The sequence below is a fragment of the Dreissena polymorpha genome, chromosome 8 (genome assembly GCF_020536995.1).
Source record: "Dreissena polymorpha isolate Duluth1 chromosome 8, UMN_Dpol_1.0, whole genome shotgun sequence".
Lineage (NCBI taxonomy): Eukaryota > Metazoa > Mollusca > Bivalvia > Myida > Dreissenidae > Dreissena > Dreissena polymorpha.
In genome coordinates, this window is record NC_068362.1 from 62,878,959 (window position 1) to 62,898,585 (window position 19,627).

A 19,627-nucleotide genomic window follows, 5' to 3' on the forward strand; every position below is an offset into this window, starting at 1 on the left:
GTTTCACAGTCTGAATTATTTCCCCTTATTTCAGTGCACAGAATAGGCCGCACGGGTCGATGTGGTAAAACAGGAACAGCCACTACTTTTGTAAACAATGGAAACGGTAATTGTCCAGCTAATATATCTTAAGTATTATGTTTGTTTGGATTGTGTGCTGTTTATACTAAATACAAATACATAGCATTTATATAGTGCAAAACTAAATACAAGACTATTTATTTAAAGGTCTACTTAAAGGAATGTCTGGCCCCTCAATGGTGGGGGGGGGGGGGGTCTGTGAAAGTATTATTTCACCATAATATTTTTTATCTGTATATACAATCTTTTCTTTCAGCTATCTTATCAATTATTTATTGCACTATTTCCTCTAGACTACTTTCGTGTATTGAAAACTACACTATTGGTACTCAGGGGTAAACATGCATGGTGGGGTATTCCAATAAAGAAGGCTTAAACTAAACCTTCAAATACATGTTAAACAACACTGGTATTTCAGATGAGACAGTGCTGCTGGACTTGAAACACCTGCTGATTGAAGCCAAGCAGAAAGTGCCACCATTCCTGGCTGCTAAGGAGCTGGAGAATGAGAAATACCTCAACATTGGAGGTAAACTAACAGATGGCAAATATATCATGAACAGTTTGTTTTATGAATATCCAGCTTTAGTCATATTTTCTTATTGGTTAATTTTATGTCAAACTATATGTATTGTACCAAATAGATCAATAATGATTTAAAATGAAATGAATTGAACTACAACTTGCAACAGTGTTGACTGATACCCCCCCAAGTCATGTGTAGTGTTATGGAGCAAGTTGAACCAATGATACCAATGAAAATATCCCCGGGGAATATTTTTATGTAGAGATCACCAAAACTATATCAAATTGAACTATTCAGGCTTTGTGGATTCAGAAGAATGTTTAAAGTTATTTCGCTATACAAGTCTATGTAAATAATTGTACCCCGATGGTGTTGTGAGTTATGACCCTAGGGTAATTATTCGATGATTAGTTGTGGGTCAATATAAAATCTTACATACCAAATATAGCACATCTTGATGTAATATGTTGTAGTTTCAGAGATGTCTATGTTTGCTAATTAGGTCTAAAGTAACAATAGCAACGTTACAAAACTCAAAGTTGATATATGGGAATTACTTTTGTATTTTTTAACGTAGGACAACTCAAATCATGCACAACTTTATATCATAATCCTGGTAAGTTTAAATGTTTTACACTGAAAAGTGTAGGACAATGCCTGTAGGTCAGTTTGTTTCAATGGACCTGCACATAGGCAGATGTCTATGGAAATTTCAGTGTATATCCTTTACTTTGTAGAGTTGTACAATTAGGAAAAAGCTAATACCATTGAGGGTCTTTTAGCAATATAGTGACCATCCAGGTGTTAGGTTGTATAAAAGGAATATAATTCCAAGGGTGTGATTATTTTACAATAATAAGTCTTCAATGTTCCCCATGTATTTTTATATATTATAGGCGAGGCTGGCTGCTCGTACTGTGGTGGGCTGGGTCATCGTATTGCAGAATGCCCCAAACTGGAGGCCCTACAGAGCAAACAGGTGGCAGGCATCGGGCGCAGGGACTACCTGGCTAACAGCAGCGCGGACTACTGAGCATGGACTGAGGACTATTTAGAGGGGCATGAACTGCTTTGTCAGTGATTGCAGCATTATGGACTATCAGTGTAGTAGGCACTGCATTGTACATGGATTATTGAACATAACCAGTCCATGTGTTGCACGAACAGCTGAGCCTGTGCTTGAAGCAGACTGGACCATCAGTGACATAGAAATTCCAGTTTACTTGGATTATTGTCCCCTATCAGTGAAATCAGAGGGGACTTATGGTTTGCGCTCTGTCTGTCTGTCAGTCAGTCAGTCCGTCACACTTTTCTGGATCCTGCGATAACTTTAAAAGTTCTTCATATTTTTTCATGAAACTTGAAACATGGATAGATTGCAATATGGAGATTATGTACGTCATTTAATTTTGTTCCTATGTCATGAATTTTGGTTGCTATGGCAACAAATATAAAAAAAATCTGACAATGGTGGAGTTTCACCGGTAGGGGACCATATTGCTTGGCAATCTCTTGTTGAACACCCCTTTGTTGCATTCCATGTCATGATTCTATGCTTGGAGTGGATTGGACTATCAGGGTGGTGGACATTCCAAGTGTACTTGGATTTCTGAATATTTGGTCCTTAAGTTGCAGCATAATCATAGAACCTATCAACTCTCTAAAAGTAAAACTAAATGGAGAGTAAGTTATGGACACTTCCCATTACCATGGTGTATTGAGATGTGTATGAAGGTATGGTATAAATCACTGGACAATCAACATCCTCATAGGCAAGAAAATGGAGCTCAAAATGTTATTGTCTTAAAGAAATAAACAGTACTTCTGTTTAAGAAGGTAAACTTAATTCTAACCAGGTGTCTTACCAATTTTTATAGTTAACAAGAGCTTGTCACAGTAGTGCCAAATCCCCGCCGAAATGTGTTTGCTTGTATGACAACATTTGTTTTAGAGAGTAGAATAATATTTGTAAAAACAAATAAAGGGAGATAATTCATTGTGCTCCTGACAAAAATTTACTTTGAAATTAAATAAAGGGATATAATTCAAACACTTAGGTAGAGTTATGGTTCTTAGTCACTGCACTTCTCCTAGTTGCCATCTGTTAATATTTCAAGTTTCAAGTAAATCCCTTCAGTAGATTTAGAGTTATGCTCCAGACAAAAATTTACATTAAAATCATATAAAAGAGGAGATTATTCAAAAACTAAGGTAGATAGAGTTGTGGTTCTTGGTTACTGCACTTCTAGTTGCCATCTGTGTATATTTCAAGTTTCAAGTAAATCCCTTCAGTAGATTTAGAGTTATGCTCCGGACAAAAATGTACTTTAAAATCATATAAAAGGGGAGATAATTCAAAAACTAAGGTAGATAGAGTTATGGTTCTTGGTCACTGCACTTCTCCTAGTGGCCATCTGTTTATATTCTACGTTTAAAGTAAATCCATTGAATAGATTTGGAGTTATGCTCCGGACAAAGTTTCAGCCGGACGGACAGGACCAATTACTATATCCCCTCCGAAAAAATTTTGGCGCGGATAAAAAAAATACCATATGTGTGACCATATGGGGACAATGTAATTTTATAGTGACAAAGACTTTTCAGTTAAAAAAAATGGCTACTTTCTTATTATATGACAAAGCTTAGCTTTGGTCACCAAAAAAGTTTTGCATTAGGATTTTTTATCTGTATAGTTATTTTATATATATTTGCACTGTAGGTATTAAGGAATAACTTTTTTGTGCTGATGTTGTGTATATCAAGATGAACATAAGGTTGTCAGAATTCGTGAGATTTTATATTGTTACTTGTGTACAGTTTAATAAAATAATTTAAAGATGATCTGATTTGTATTATCTTCCTGAATACAAAGAACAGCTACCTACCCATAAACTGTGGGCTTTAATTTTACAGATACATTGTTGAATATCTCTACAACGTAATGAAACCAGTTTACAACATGAAGAAGATATTGAGAATATTGAGAATCAATGCCATCATGCTTTTATGTAAAAGCCACATTTAAGTGGTGAAATTTATGCACGCTTCATTTTAGATTGAAAGTAGTTATTCATGATTCTTTGCCTTGTACGATTTCAAATATTCCAACTCAGAAGGCAAACAGAATCATATCAGAAAAAACTACATATTTGTTTATTTGAGACAGCTACACTGTTTGTAGTAAAGTTTATTTTCCATATATTGGTAATACATCAGTCTGACAAGTAAGCAAATGAGAAATGTATATTACATTCCATAACATTCATGCAATAACATATGTCATTGCAGGCCATGATAAGCTTAGTAAACAAAAAAAAATTAATCCAATACATTTTAAAGTCAATGCAGTCCTTTCCATTCTAGACCCATCATGTTTGCACTAGTCTAGGCCCTTATCCCAGTCCCTATTTGAGCCTGACTCTGTAAAAATTGGGTTTAATGCATGTGTGTAAAACTTTCATCCCAGATTAGCCTGTGCAGTCTACACAGGCTTATAAGGGATGACACATTTTACCTTCACAGTAGATTTTTGTTTACAAGAGACCTCCTTTAAACGCAAAATTTCAATAAAAATTGTAAGTGTGGTCCCTGATCAGCCTGTGCAGACCACACAGACCAATTTAGGACAATACTTTACGCTCATACATTCAGCTCAGTGTTCCCAGAACAAGGCTAATATCAAAAGCCCAAAATCCACAATCAGAGGCTATGAAGTTCAGAAGTCTAATCAAGCCCCTATTCACATTCAGGATCCCTCTTGCAGCCCCTCCACATACTCCAGCGCCCTCTGTTTCACGTCATTCACGTGTGACTCTGTCCCGTGTTTCTCTTCGAACTGCAGGTACTTCTTGTAGAAGAATTTCATCTTCCTCACCGCCATTGGCTGACCCACCGCACGTTTGTACAGGCTCCTACAGAATGTCATTGTATAATAATTGGCATTCGCCATTAAAAGTAATTCATGGTGTTTCAAATTAGCAGTATCCAACTGAACTTCCATATGAAACATAGACATAAGACCACGCGTGGCAAAAAACTGGTATGGACAGTGATAAATCTATCCAGGATCACGAGATCTATCCATGTTTCAAGTATAACCTTAATTAAACCTTTACCACTTAGATACGTATTTTCAAGAATTGGTAGTCCCTTAAACAGGAACATTTAATTTAAGACCTTCCTTACTTGATTAAAGAGTGTAAAGCGGCCCATCCACACACAATATCATTGTCAATTTTATTGACTTAATAATATTGACAGAATAGTTTTTGCCCTTTAACCGTGTTGACTGAACGGAAATTTAGACGAGACTATAAATATTTATTAAATATTATTGAAGGGTGCAAAACACTTGTCAATAAAATTGACAATGCGTCAATAAATATTTGAGCTCTCTGATTTTCATCAATACATTGACGGTGTCTTCAATATCATCCATTCATTATCAATTTTGTTGTCAATCGTCATTATTGACAATAAAATTGACAATGATATTGTCTGTGGATGGGCCGCTTAAGGCTTTATCTCTAACCCTTAGATACTGTTGAGCAGCAAACAGCAAAAAACCTGAACAGATTGTGAGTTACTCACCGGCTGTTCCGGTTTTATGCTGCTTGCAAAAGCCATTTCCACTTTGCTTCTTATGGCGGCAATGATTAAATATTTCACTGTGTGCCATGATATATCTTTTAGAATTAGCATTAAACACTCCTGCCGCCTACCTAGCGTCCTCATACTGCCCCAGTTTGGTGACCATGTCAATGTAGATGGACCACAGGTCGGTACGCTTGGGGTAGGTATTCAGCGTATTCTCAAACATTGTCTTGCCACGCTCCGGCTCCCCAAGCTTGAACTCAAGCTGGGCAAACTTGGTGATGATGTCCACGTCTGTAACATCAGGAAACATGTGGATACAAACAAGGTAAAAACATGCATGACTTGCAACATGCAAAAATTGGTCTTATGCCATTTGTGGCATGCCCAATCTCAGTCTCGCCAGGAGCTTACCTGTCCTCAAATGAGACCAGGAAACCTTGCATGACTTAATAGCGGACAGGGTAGCTCCTGACTAGAATGCGCCTTTTTGCAGGCTGGTCTGCAGCTATGCTGACTGCATCTGGTGTAAGACCCATTTTTGCATAACTTTGGCCTTGTATTGCTATACAATGATCTTTCATTTAAAATAACGTTTTTTATATGAACAGGAAACCAGAAGTTGTTGTTAATCTCAGAATGAATTAATTAAATTAAATATCTTGCTAATGCTAATATGATCTAATTACTTACCTTCATTAGCCAATTGTATAAATATATATATTATTTAGCCAATCCAAAAGATAACATTATTCAGATAAAGATAATCGAAGTCAAATACCTTGGCTAAATCCTATCTAAAACTTAACCAAAACCTGCACCTCTTTGGAAATCTATTATTTTAAACAATAGCTAACAAAAAAAGATATCCTAAAATTGAAGATTACCAAAAGTTATCCCCTGGATAACAGTCATCTAGATTTATACACTTGACTACAGAGTCCAATTTTGATCAGAAAAAAATATGGCTAATATATTGTGGTTAAAAAAAAAATTATTTGATTAATGATGATTATTATCATTATTGGCATTATCTTTGTTTTGAATTATCATCGTTAATGATAAATAAACAAACCATTGTCCATCTGATGCATTGCTATCTTGAAAATCAATATAAGTCCCAAATAGCTCAATCCTTGCCATCAGCATCACATACAATAGTTAATTGGCCAATATAAAGGAAGGCATATACTGTGGAATCATTAGTATTCATGGCATATTAATTTTTGTAGATTTTGTGGTTTGACCATCCACAAACTTAACACAAAGACATCTGAAAATGACTGCACACATTCCTCTATTTTCGCAAAATCAGAAATCCACAAATTTACATGTCCACAAAACAAGTTAAAAAATTATGCAGACCAATATAAATGATTGTACGGGGCTTATATTTTGAAAATTAATGCAACATAAATCAAACACATAAATATACACATTAAAGGAAGCAAATCTACCAATGCAACAAATAGTAGATAAAATTCGATACTCCTCAATTTTAACTCGATAAAACAACAAGGGCTACTCACGGTCCCTCATCTCGAGGCATTTCAGCGCTCGCTGCATCAGTTTCCTCGCCGACTCAGGCCGCCCCTGTGTGAAGTAGAACTCCCCAAACTTGAGCCACACCTGCTTGTTACCGCTGTGCTTCTTCACGATGCTGCTAAACAGTTGCTCAGCCTCCTAAAAATGGGGGACAACTTTTGTTTCAGCCACGCTCTGTGAAAAGGGGGTTTAATGAATGTGCGAAAAGTGTCGTCCAAGAATAGCCTGTGTAGTCCAAACAGACTAATCAGGGATAACACTTTCTGCTTTAATGGTATTTTTTGTACAAAGGAATTCTCTTCTAAGCAAAATCCAGTTTAGGTGGAAAGTGCCATCTCTGATAAGCCTATGCAAACTGCAAACTGAGGACACTTTATGCACATGCATTAAACCACATTTTCTCATAATGCAGTTATTATATCTTTTCCTCAAAGAACATATTTGGTCTAAGCCTTGGACCAGTAAACATTTATTTTCAGCTCATTTAAGTTCAGATGGGTGTATGCAACAGTGCAACCTGAAATAATGGATTCATACAAAAATGTGAACAAACAGTTTGTATGTTTTCTTGGATTGTTTGGCCATTCTCAATGGTATTTCAGTCCTGATATGACGTTGGTCAGTTGACCTATTCACACTTGTCCTGGGTAAGCTGGTAACAAATAAAAAAGTTCACATCCTTATGCCAGTAATTGAGGACTGCCCTACTTGAATCAGAGAATAAATGGAGACATTTTTTTCTGGTATTCTGTCTTGAAAAGTTTTTTGTGTTTCTGAAAACTGTCATTTAATGTATTTACCTAACAATAATGATATTTGAAAAAGTCTAAATATAAAAACAAAATCAAGAAAAGACTTTGAAAAAAAGTCCCCTGGGCCAGGATTAGAACTAGGGCCCCTTAAGTTAGAAGAAAAGTCTAATGTGCTAACACAAGACCACTCAAACTTTTTGTTATTTGGCCCGTTTTAAAACTCTACGCTAGTAATGGATAATACTTTACTAATTATCAAACAAAAATTCTGTCCAATTGTCTACTATATTAGAGACTTACAGTATATGTTCAACAGAAATGATCATTTAAGAAATAAGTCCACATATTTGTATGAATCCTTTGTTTATAATTGATACAAGATATCCACTATAAAACATTTTAGTTTAATAACTTTATACCTATGGAATATAAAATATAAAATTACTACCAGCAACAATTTTTTCACAACCCAGACATCAATTTTGATATAAAATATAAAATGTTAAATACTATTTTTAAATTATATATATTTCCTACAAAACACCTTTTTTCACTAAAAGTTTATAGAAATATAAACACTTCCTAAAACAAGATGCGTTTGTGAAACACAATGTCCCCCTATAGGACGTTTGACCTTGAAGGATGACCTTGACCTTGACCCTTCACCACTCAAAATGTGCAGCTCCATGAGATACACATGCATGTCAAATATAAAATTGCTAGCTTCAATATTGCAGAAGTTACATTACATGAGCAATTTTGACCCATATATTTGACCTAGAAGGATGACCTTGACCTTTCACCACTCAAAATGTGCAGCTCCAGGAGATACACATGCATGCCAAATATCAAGTTGCTATCTTCAATATTGCAAAAGTATTAATAAAATAAGTGCTTTGGGCCACATATATTTGACCTATGACCTTGAAGGATGACCTTGACCTTTCACCACTCAAATTGTTCAGCTCCATAAGATACACATGCATGCCAAATATCAAGTTGCTATCTTCAATATTGCAAAAGTATTCATAAAAAAAGCGATTTGGGCCACATATATTTGTCCTCTGACCTTGAAGGATGATCTTGACCTTTCACCACTCAAAATGTGCAGCTCCATGAGATACACATGCATGCCAAATATCAAGTTGCTATCTTCAATATTGCAAAAGTATTCATAAAATGAGTGATTTTGGCCACATATTTGACCTCTGACCTTGAAGGATGACCTTGACCTTTCACCACTCTAAATGTGCAGCTCCATGAGATACACATGCATGCCAAATATCAAGTTGCTATATTCAATATAGCAAAAGTTATTGCAAAATGTTAAAGTTGGCGCAAACCAACCAACCAACAGACCAACCAACAGACAGGGCAAAAACAATATGTCCCCCACTACTATAGTGGGGGACATAAAAAACAACTTTTGACTGAAAGTGACTTAAAAAATATAATAACCTACAAACGCCAGTTTTGACAAAAAGTGACTCTCAAAATATTTCCTACAAAATCCTACTTTTTTATAACAAAACTACTTTTGACAAACAGCCTACCTCAGTCTTGCCGGAGGTCACATAGATGTTCACCATCTGCATGTTGATGGCGACAGGGTCATTGTGCTGCACTGCGCGGGCTAGGACAGCGCGCACGGACTCAGCTGTGCCGTACATGTTCTCAAGGTTCAGGTAGGCCACCCACACGTTCAGCTTCTCCTGCTCCTCCCTGCAATGAACGTGGGAAAACAAGGCTTAAGCCAAGTGCAAAAAGAGTTGTCCAAGATAAGCCTGTGCAGTTCACACAGGTTAATCAGGGATGACACTTTCTGCTTTTACAGAATTTTATTGGTTAATGGAATTATCTTCTTAATGAAAATCCAGTTTGGGCAGAAAGTGTCGTTTAAAAGAGAATTCTTTAACACTTAAAAATTCCATAAAAGCAGAACGTGTTGTTCATGGGAAATCACCTAACGCACATACATTTAGCCCCGTTTTTCCAGGAGCAAGGCTCATTACAATGTATTTTTAATCTTATTTGCTATTTGTAACGATGAAAGGATGCTTTGAATTTTTCATCAAAAACTGAATCTGAAACAGTTCTGAAAATGTTTAGGTTACAATATATAAATATAACATTTTGATCTATTTATTCGGACCAAAAATGAAGTTATTGTGACAATCACAAACTGATTTTTTCTAATAAACAAACAGACTTAAAATAAAAACAGACTTTTTATGCCAAACATTTTCCTGAAGCTTTTTTGTAAATAAATGAAAAAAAGATTTCTTTCCTTTTCCTAAAACAATATTTTGTTCCAATTATTGAATATATTAAGTATTTTTATTTATATTGCTCAACCCCTTACCACTCGGAGACACAATTTGACACATCTGTAGTCTTATAAATTATAGACCTCTCTCACAAGATTCAAGATTTTAAGGCTTCCTTTCCAACCCTAAGATACTGATGAGCAGCAAACAGCGTAAAACCTTGACAGTCTGCGAGTTACTGGCAGGCTGTTTTGGTTATATGCTAGTTGCATTTCATTTCAACTCTGCTTCTAATTGGGAAAGGGTTAAGACTTCAAATAAATATCAAATAAATATCAACGCCAAGTAGATGATGCGTGGCAAAAATTTCATGAAGCTTTTTTGTGAATTATTGAAAAAAATAATTTGGCATTAAGTTGTGTTTTCCCCTTGTTTACAACAAGCTATTGTTCCAATTATTGAATATATTTAGTATTTGTCAAGATGTTTTTGTGGCTTAAGACTTCAAATAAATATCATTGCGAAAATTTGTCTGATGTTGGCAATAATTTTTGAGTTGCATAGGTATGTCTATAGGTATGTCAAAGTATAAGCATTCAACGCCCATTGCTGCAGCCCAGTAATGGGTCAATTTTCCAAGTCATGAAATAAGACCAACTGATTCCACCTCAGCACACTCTACCTAAATGAGTGTTCTACTCTACCTAAATGAGCCAGTCTTCAGCACATGTTACCTAAATGCGATGGTCTTCAAAAAACCTAAATTACCTATACATGATGGTCTTCAGCATAAATTACCTTAATGTGATGGTCTTCAGCGCACTCTAACTTTACAAGAGGATTTCAGCGCACTCAAGCTATACATAATGGTCTTCAAGCATACGTTTCCAAACTGAGATGATCTACTCTACCTATACAAGATGGTCTTCAGCGCACTCTACCTATACAAGATGGTCTCCAGCACACTTTACCTATAAAGATGTTCTTTAGCACACTCTACCTACACAAGATGGTCTTCAGAACACTTAACCTATACAAGATGGTCCACAGTGCACTCTAACCATGCAAGATGGTCTTCAGCACACTTAACCTATACAATATGGTCTTTAGCACACTAAAACTATACAATATGGTTTTCAGCACACTTAACCTATACAAGATGGTTTTTAGTGCACTCTACCTATACAAGATGGTCTTTGATGCACTCTACCTATACATGATGGTCTTTAACACACTCTACCTATACAAGATGGTCTTCAGCACACTCTACCTATACAAGATGGTCTTTAACGCACTCAACCTATACAAGATGGTCTTCAGCCCAATCTACCTATACAAGATGGTTCTCAGCACACTCTACCTATACAAGATGGTCTTCAGCGCACTCAACCTATACAAGATGGTCTAATGCACACTCTACCAATACAAGATGGTCTTCAGCACACTCTACTTAAACAATATGGTCTTCAGCACACTCCACCTACACAAGATGGTCTTCAGCACACTCTACCTTTACAAGATGGTCTTATGCACACTTAACCTATACAAGATCGTCTTCAGCATAAGTAACCAAACTGAGATGGTCTACTGTACCTATACAAGATGGTATTCAGCGCACTCTACCTATACAAGATAGTCTTCAGCACACTCTACCTATACAAGATGGTCTTCAGCACACTTTACCTATAGAAGATGGTCTTCAGTGCACTCTGCCTATACATGAAGGTCTCAGTGCACTCTACCTATACAAGATGGTCTTCAGCACACTCTACCTATAGAGGATGGTCTACAGCACACTTTGCGTATACATGATGGTCTTCAGCGCACTCTACCTATACACGACTGTCTTCAGCACACTCTACCTATACAAGATGGTTCTCAACATAGGTTACTAAACTGAGATGGTCTACTCTACGTATACCAGATGGTCTTCAGCGCTCTCTACCTTAATGCTACAGTCTTCAGCACACTCTATCCAAATGAGATAGTCTTCAGCGTACCTTATCTAACTGAGATGGTATACTCTTCCTAAATGATTTAGTCTTCAGCGCACTCAAACCTTACTGAGATGGTCTACTCTACCTATACCAGATGGTCTTCAGCGATCTGTACCTTAATGATACAGTCTTCAGCACACTCTATCAAAATGAGATAGTCTTAAGCATACCTTATCTAACTGAGATGGTCTACTCAACTTAGTAAGATGGTCTTCAGCGCACTCCTACCAAACTGAGATTGTCTACTCTACCAATACAAGATGGCCTTCAGCCCACTTTTCCTAAATGAGATAGTCTTCAGACTGTAACTAAGATGATCTACTCTACCTAAATGAGATGGTCTTCAGGGCCCGTTCAGCCACCGAACGAGCTTTGTCAATCTCTGTGGACTCCAGGTGGAAGGCCATGTAGCGCAGCCAGACTAGGGAGCTATCTGGGGACTGCAGGACCAGGCGGTCAAAGTCGTCCGAGGTCTCAGGCTGGCGATCTCCCTCTAGCACCTGCATCTCATACTGAAATATGAAGCGTTTAGTCATGCATTTGAGTAACGCTTTGGGAAAAGTTGGCATAATGCATGTAAGAAAGGCGTTGTCCCAGATTAACTAATCAGAGACAACACATTCTGTCTTGACTGAGACAACACATTCTGTCTTGACTGAGACAACACATTCTGTCTTGACTGAGACAACACATTCTGTCTTGACTGAGACAACACATTCTGTCTTGAATGAGACAACACATTCTGTCTTGACTGAGACAACACATTCTGTCTTGACTGAGACAACACATTCTGTCTTGACTGAGACAACACAATCTGTCTTGACTGGAATTTTGTTTAGAAGAGACATGCTTTTATTGAAAAATTCCATAAAAGCAGAAAGTGTTTTCCCTGATTAGCCTGTTCAGACATCACTGACTTATCTGGGAAAACACTTAACGCACATGCATTAAGCCCTGTTTTTCCAGAGTGAGGCTGATTTCATTCAGGGGTACATTTACTTTTTGCATTTTTTGTAAAACACTTGTTTAGGGTAGGTTAAACGTTATTGTTTTTTAATAGACGCTATTTGGAACACAACTTAATAGTAGGTATAAAATAACTTTTGACTGTTCTATGCAAATTTGTCAAATGAATAGTTACAAAATCAACAAAAAATCTGACAATGCCATGAAATTAAGTTGTCAATATTTTAAATATTAATTTAATTAATTTTGCAATTTCAAGCTAGGTCTTCATGTAAGCTACCCACACACAAAATTTCATTTAATTAAAGTACTTTCTTACTGAATTCAAGTTTTAAAGGCTTCATTTCCAACCCTTAGATACTGATGAGCAGCAAACAGCGTAAAACCTGAACAGACTGCGAGTTACTTGCAGGCTGTTCTGGTTTTATGCTGTTTGCACATAGCCATTTTCACTTTGCTTCTGAGTGGGAAAGGCTTTATATGATTTGATGTCACTTATGTTTGCATTTCACAACATTATCCCAAAGATTTAGATAATGTCTATTAAATCTCGAATAAGACACGACATTTCAAAGAAAAAGCAGTTTTCCCACAGCTCCAAATAACAACTATTGATTCAAAATCTGAGGACTTACTTGGACAAAGCTAGTTTTTAGATCAAAAGTGTATCTAAGGGAGATATGAGCCTTGTTCTGTGAAAACTGCATGTGCGTAAAGTGTCATCCCTGATTAGACTGCACAGACTAATCTAACAGGGAACTGCACAGGCTAATCTAACAGGGAACTGCGCAGGCTAATCTAACAGGGAACTGCACAAGCTAATCTAACAGGGAACTGCACAAGCTAATCTAACAGGGAACTGCGCAGGCTAATCTAACAGGGAACTGCACAGGCTAATCTAACAGGGAACTGTGCAGGCTAATCTAACAGGGAACTGCACAGACTAATCTAACAGGGAACTGCACAAGCTAATCTAACAGGGAACTGCACAGGCTAATCTAACAGGGAACTGCGCAGGCTAATCTAACAGGGAACTGCACAAGCTAATCTAACAGGGAACTGCACAGACTAATCTAACAGGGAACTGCACAGACTAATCTAACAGGGAACTGCACAGACTAATCTAACAGGGAACTGCACAGGCTAATCTAACAGGGAACTGTGCAGGCTAATCTAACAGGGAACTGTGCAGGCTAATCTAACAGGGAACTGTGCAGGCTAATCTAACAGGGAACTGCACAGGCTAATCTAACAGGGAACTGCACAGGCTAATCTAACAGGCAACTGCACAGACTAATCTAACCGGGAACTGTGCAGGCTAATCTAACAGGGAACTGCACAGACTAATCTAACAGGGAACTGCACAGACTAATCTAACAGGGAACTGCACAGGCTAATCTAACAGGGAACTGCACAGGCTAATCTAACAGGGAACTGTGCAGGCTAATCTAACAGGGAACTGCACAGGCTAATCTAACAGGGAACTGCACAGGCTAATCTAACAGGGAACTGTGCAGGCTAATCTAACAGGGAACTGCACAGACTAATCTAACAGGGAACTGCACAGACTAATCTAACAGGGAACTGCACAGGCTAATCTAACAGGGAACTGCACAGGCTAATCTAACAGGGAACTGCACAGGCTAATCTAACAGGGAACTGCGCAGGCTAATCTAACAGGGAACTGTGCAGGCTAATCTAACAGGGAACTGCACAGGCTAATCTAACAGGGAACTGCACAGGCTAATCTAACAGGGAACTGCACAGACTAATCTAACAGGGAACTGTGCAGGCTAATCTAACAGGGAACTGCACAGGCTAATCTAACAGGGAACTGCACAGGCTAATCTAACAGGGAACTGCACAGGCTAATCTAACAGGGAACTGCACAGGCTAATCTAACAGGGAACTGCACAGGCTAATCTAACAGGGAACTGCACAGGCTAATCTAACAGGGAACTGTGCAGGCTAATCTAACAGGGAACTGCACAGGCTAATCTAACAGGGAACTGCGCAGGCTAATCTAACAGGGAACTGTGCAGGCTAATCTTACAGGGAACTGCACAAGCTAATCTAACAGGGAACTGCGCAGGCTAATCTAACAGGGAACTGCACAGGCTAATCTAACAGGGAACTGTGCAGGCTAATCTAACAGGGAACTGCACAGACTAATCTAACAGGGAACTGCACAGACTAATCTAACAGGGAACTGTGCAGGCTAATCTAACAGGGAACTGTGCAGGCTAATCTAACAGGGAACTGTGCAGGCTAATCTAACAGGGAACTGCACAGGCTAATCTAACAGGGAACTGTGCAGGCTAATCTAACAGGGAACTGCACAGACTAATCTAACAGGGAACTGCACAGACTAATCTAACAGGGAACTGTGCAGGCTAATCTAACAGGGAACTGTGCAGGCTAATCTAACAGGGAACTGTGCAGGCTAATCTAACAGGGAACTGCACAGGCTAATCTAACAGGGAACTGCACAGACTAATCTAACAGGGAACTGCACAGGCTAATCTAACAGGGAACTGCACAGACTAATCTAACAGGGAACTGTGCAGGCTAATCTAACAGGGAACTGCACAGGCTAATCTAACAGGGAACTGCACAGGCTAATCTAACAGGGAACTGCACAGGCTAATCTAACAGGGAACTGTGCAGGCTAATATAACAGGGAACTGCACAGACTAATCTAACAGGGAACTGCACAGGCTAATCTAACAGGGAACTGCACAGACTAATCTAACAGGGAACTGTGCAGGCTAATCTAACAGGGAACTGCACAGGCTAATCTAACAGGGAACTGCACAGGCTAATCTAACAGGGAACTGTGCAGGCTAATCTAACAGGGAACTGCACAGGCTAATCTAACAGGGAACTACACAGACTAATCTAACAGGGAACTGCACAGGCTAATCTAACAGGGAACTGTGCAGGCTAATCTAACAGGGAACTGCACAGGCTAATCTAACAGGGAACTGTGCAGGCTAATCTAACAGGGAACTGCACAGGCTAATCTAACAGGGAACTGCACAGGTTAATCTAACAGGGAACTGCACAGGCTAATCTAACAGGGAACTGCACAGACTAATCTAACAGGGAACTGCACAGGCTAATCTAACAGGGAACTGCACAGACTAATCTAACAGGGAACTGCACAGGCTAATCTAACAGGGAACTGCACAAGCTAATCTAACAGGGAACTGCACAGACTAATCTAACAGGGAACTGCACAGGCTAATCTAACAGGGAACTGCACAAGCTAATCTAACAGGGAACTGTGCAGGCTAATCAAACAGGGAACTGTGCAGGCTAATCTAACAGGGAACTGCACAGGCTAATCTAACAGGGAACTGCACAGGCTAATCTAACAGGGAACTGTGCAGGCTAATCTAACAGGGAACTGTGCAGGCTAATCTAACAGGGAACTGCACAGACTAATCTAACAGGGAACTGTGCAGGCTAATCTAACAGGGAACTGCACAGGCTAATCTAACAGGGAACTGTGCAGGCTAATCTAACAGGGAACTGCGCAGGCTAATCTAACAGGGAACTGTGCAGGCTAATCTAACAGGGAACTGTGCAGGCTAATCTAACAGGGAACTGCACAGGCTAATCTAACAGGGAACTGTGCAGGCTAATCAAACAGGGAACTGTGCAGGCTAATCTAACAGGGAACTGTGCAGGCTAATCTAACAGGGAACTGCACAGGCTAATCTAACAGGGAACTGTGCAGGCTAATCTAACAGGGAACTGCACAGGCTAATCTAACAGGGAACTGTGCAGGCTAATCTAACAGGGAACTGCACAGGCTAATCTAACAGGGAACTGTGCAGGCTAATCTAACAGGGAACTGTGCAGGCTAATCTAACAGGGAACTGTGCAGGCTAATCTAACAGGGAACTGTGCAGACTAATCTAACAGGGAACTGCACAGACTAATCTAACAGGGAACTGCACAGACTAATCTAACAGGGAACTGCACAGGCTAATCTAACAGGGAACTGTGCAGGCTAATCTAACAGGGAACTGCACAGGCTAATCTAACAGGGAACTGCACAGGCTAATCTTGGATGACACTTTATGTACATGCATTAAGCCCCATTTTCCAACAGCGAGGTTCATCTGTTATATTTACCTGGTACAGTTTCTTCTCCTCCGCAATCCTCTCTGTCCGGATCTCATCTCTCGTTTTCTTTACCTGCGGCTGAAATTAGAATATTATTTTTGTTTTTATCTCTTATCAAGAAATAAAAAGAAAATGCACTGATATCAGCGTAAGATTTGACAGCCAAATATTTCCTAAGTGGTAAACCCTATAAAAGCCAATTCCCTGTCTTAACTGAGCATCTTTTTTGGTCCAAATTTGTTCTACCTTATTATTTTTGAAATTTATACATCAAAACACCTTAATGAACTAAAACCTTGATAAGGGATGATTATGCTGCATACATTTAGATGCAGCAATCAAAACCAGACATTATTCCATAAGATACAGTTCTCGCTTATCATTTTTATAAAAACTCAAGTTATGTTCTTTTCTTTATTAAGGACATGAATATATGCCATTTTTTGGGTAATGCAGTTTGTGGAAAATTGCCAAAAACTTAAAATCCAAGTCTAACGCTATTAAGTATCATATGTCCCTTATGATCTATTTTCAGGAACCACACAGTATGTATGGTCATCAAAATTAAAATTCGAAGCAGAATTTTATCATTAAATATTATTATACCAATTGTACATTTGAGATTTTTACTATTTATAACAATTTCAAAAGTTTGTTCGCATGTCAATGAAACATTCATAAAGCAATGGTTATAAATATATTTTCGCAAAAACATAACTATATCAATTTGTTTGCATCAATGAAGTGTTAAAATCAAGCTATCTATTCAATGAATTCCCTCCCTTGGTTAACATATTGAAATATATAATTACCTCCCTTGTCAAAACAAATAATTTAAGGTGGACGAACCAGTTATCGAACACCTAAGAAATTACGTTAAATTTCCTTAAAATTGAAACACTTAAAATGACAAAAACATATTGTTTTAACAAATGACTAACAGTTCAATCATTGAATGATTTAGCTGTAAAGTTTTTCAGCAAACGACCTTCAAGAATTTATAACAATGATTCCCTGGTTATTGTCACCTCTAGCAGACAAAACAAAATGGCGGCCGATGTAAACATGACCAATTACCCGACACTTCATAAATACTACTCTAGTCTATACAAAGTCACATGACTATCACGTGACCTGGACTCCGCGAAAAAATCTGCGTCTGCTGCAATCAAAATTGCAAACGGAAATATGCTTTTTGGTGTGTAAATGCACGTTATGATAAATAAATTCAAAAAGTAATAGCAAAAAACACATAAAACGGTGTAAATAACAATAAATGCATTCCTTTAACCTGTTTTTGGCGCATTTGTTTCAAGCTAAGTAGGCAAGTAGGTCATGGACTTGCTGTGCGACCATTTGTTTATCAATGTGACGTCATGCGCACTTTTGCGCATGTGCATACAGAACCAAAACAAAACATCCGATAATAGGTGCTGTTCGATAACAGGTACTTACACGATACTTTTTTTGTTAGTACAAGTATTTTAAAATATGTGCCTTTTTAACCAGTTACAAAGATCACAAAATTTTATAAATGCTCTATTTCAATTATTTCACAGATTTCTTTTCATAATGTACTAACAAATCAATCCAATAATAACTTTTGCAGTCACTTGTTTTCAGCTTTGCTTTGTAAATGACAATTAAGATAATGTGAGTGCCAACGATGTTGAAAGTCCATAGGCAAGATACCAGGAAGTTTCTAATGAAGTAATTGTTAAAGAGATGACTGCATGAAAATCTAAAAGGCTATGAACAAGAAGTCGTTTTATTAGAATAAAAGCACATAAATGAAACAAGAAGTGGTGAAATATTTCAAACCATTCTATATCATTCAGAAAATCAGAAATATGTATCAAGGAGCTTGGTATTTTATCCAGCAAGTAAATTTCCGGATATTAATGTTATTTCTGATTGGCTTAACTTTTAATCATGCTCTTGTTTTAATTAACGTTATCATTACATCATGACTAACGGTTTTTACGAGAATGAACGATCTTTTCATTCAGAAGCTAGGTCAAAGTTATATTGTGACGAAAAGGTTTCGGGTTGGGATTAGATGATTCACATTTCTTCACGGTTACATTATAATTACTCCCCTTAGTTTTAATGTTCCAAGCAAACAATATTGAGATGTTTATTAAATAACACAGTATTAGGTATTATTCGTGTTAAAAATGCTTTATTAAGCATTTTTAGAGCATTTAATATAAGGAATATGTCTAGTAAAATCCTGCATATATATTAAGCTCGTTTGTGACCCTAAGGAGGAGAATTTCATAGCTATAATCACCGTTTAATACAGAGAACTATTGGTATGTTATATCAAACCACAGACTCTAGATGAGACAGATATGAAACGGGGCCGTATCGGCAAATAGCTTGTCGATACTTTGTTACGTAACCAGTAGCTATCGATTAGCGTACATCGAAGCGCCGAGGTTATACATTTTGATGTACCCACTTGCGTCTTTTTTAAATTATACTTTCATTTCTTGGCCGATTTTGACAAATAATATATAATTAGAAAGCCTACGTTACGTAGTTTTCAGATATATAAATATATATTATGTTTGTCTTCTGATTTGGGCAGCCCGGCGAGTTATAACTTTAACTTTTGCAAATATCACACCGTTTTAGAGTCTAGATTTAAGGTTGAAATGTTCGTACTTTATACCGATTTATAGCATTTATATTTGGAGTTCAGTTTTAAAAATTACATCTTGCTTAGGAGAATAGAATTCTTTATACCATAGAAAAAAAATG

The 19,627-nt window shown here is 37.7% G+C and overlaps 2 protein-coding genes across 17 annotated transcripts in view; one reads left to right on the top strand and one right to left on the bottom strand.

Annotated features, from left to right (window-relative positions):
• The window catches only part of LOC127843149 (probable ATP-dependent RNA helicase DDX41), a 62,979-nt gene extending 59,531 nt beyond the window's left edge, over nucleotides 1–3,448 (top strand). For all 3 annotated transcript variants that reach the window (XM_052373004.1, XM_052373005.1, XM_052373006.1), the window contains 3 exons: nucleotides 35–106; nucleotides 500–610; nucleotides 1,504–3,448. In XM_052373004.1, coding sequence (XP_052228964.1) covers nucleotides 35–106; nucleotides 500–610; nucleotides 1,504–1,640 — 320 coding nt within the window. In that variant the 3' untranslated portion in view covers nucleotides 1,641–3,448. The remainder of the gene's footprint in view (nucleotides 1–34; nucleotides 107–499; nucleotides 611–1,503) is intronic.
• Nucleotides 3,449–3,778: 330 nt separating this feature from the next.
• The window catches only part of LOC127843146 (protein RRP5 homolog), a 124,450-nt gene continuing 108,601 nt past the window's right edge, over nucleotides 3,779–19,627 (bottom strand). For all 14 annotated transcript variants that reach the window (XM_052372989.1, XM_052372988.1, XM_052373002.1 and 11 more), the window contains 6 exons: nucleotides 16,871–16,939; nucleotides 12,089–12,273; nucleotides 9,051–9,219; nucleotides 6,730–6,883; nucleotides 5,329–5,494; nucleotides 3,779–4,518 (listed from right to left, as the gene is read on the bottom strand). In XM_052372989.1, coding sequence (XP_052228949.1) covers nucleotides 4,353–4,518; nucleotides 5,329–5,494; nucleotides 6,730–6,883; nucleotides 9,051–9,219; nucleotides 12,089–12,273; nucleotides 16,871–16,939 — 909 coding nt within the window. In that variant the 3' untranslated portion in view covers nucleotides 3,779–4,352. The remainder of the gene's footprint in view (nucleotides 4,519–5,328; nucleotides 5,495–6,729; nucleotides 6,884–9,050; nucleotides 9,220–12,088; nucleotides 12,274–16,870; nucleotides 16,940–19,627) is intronic.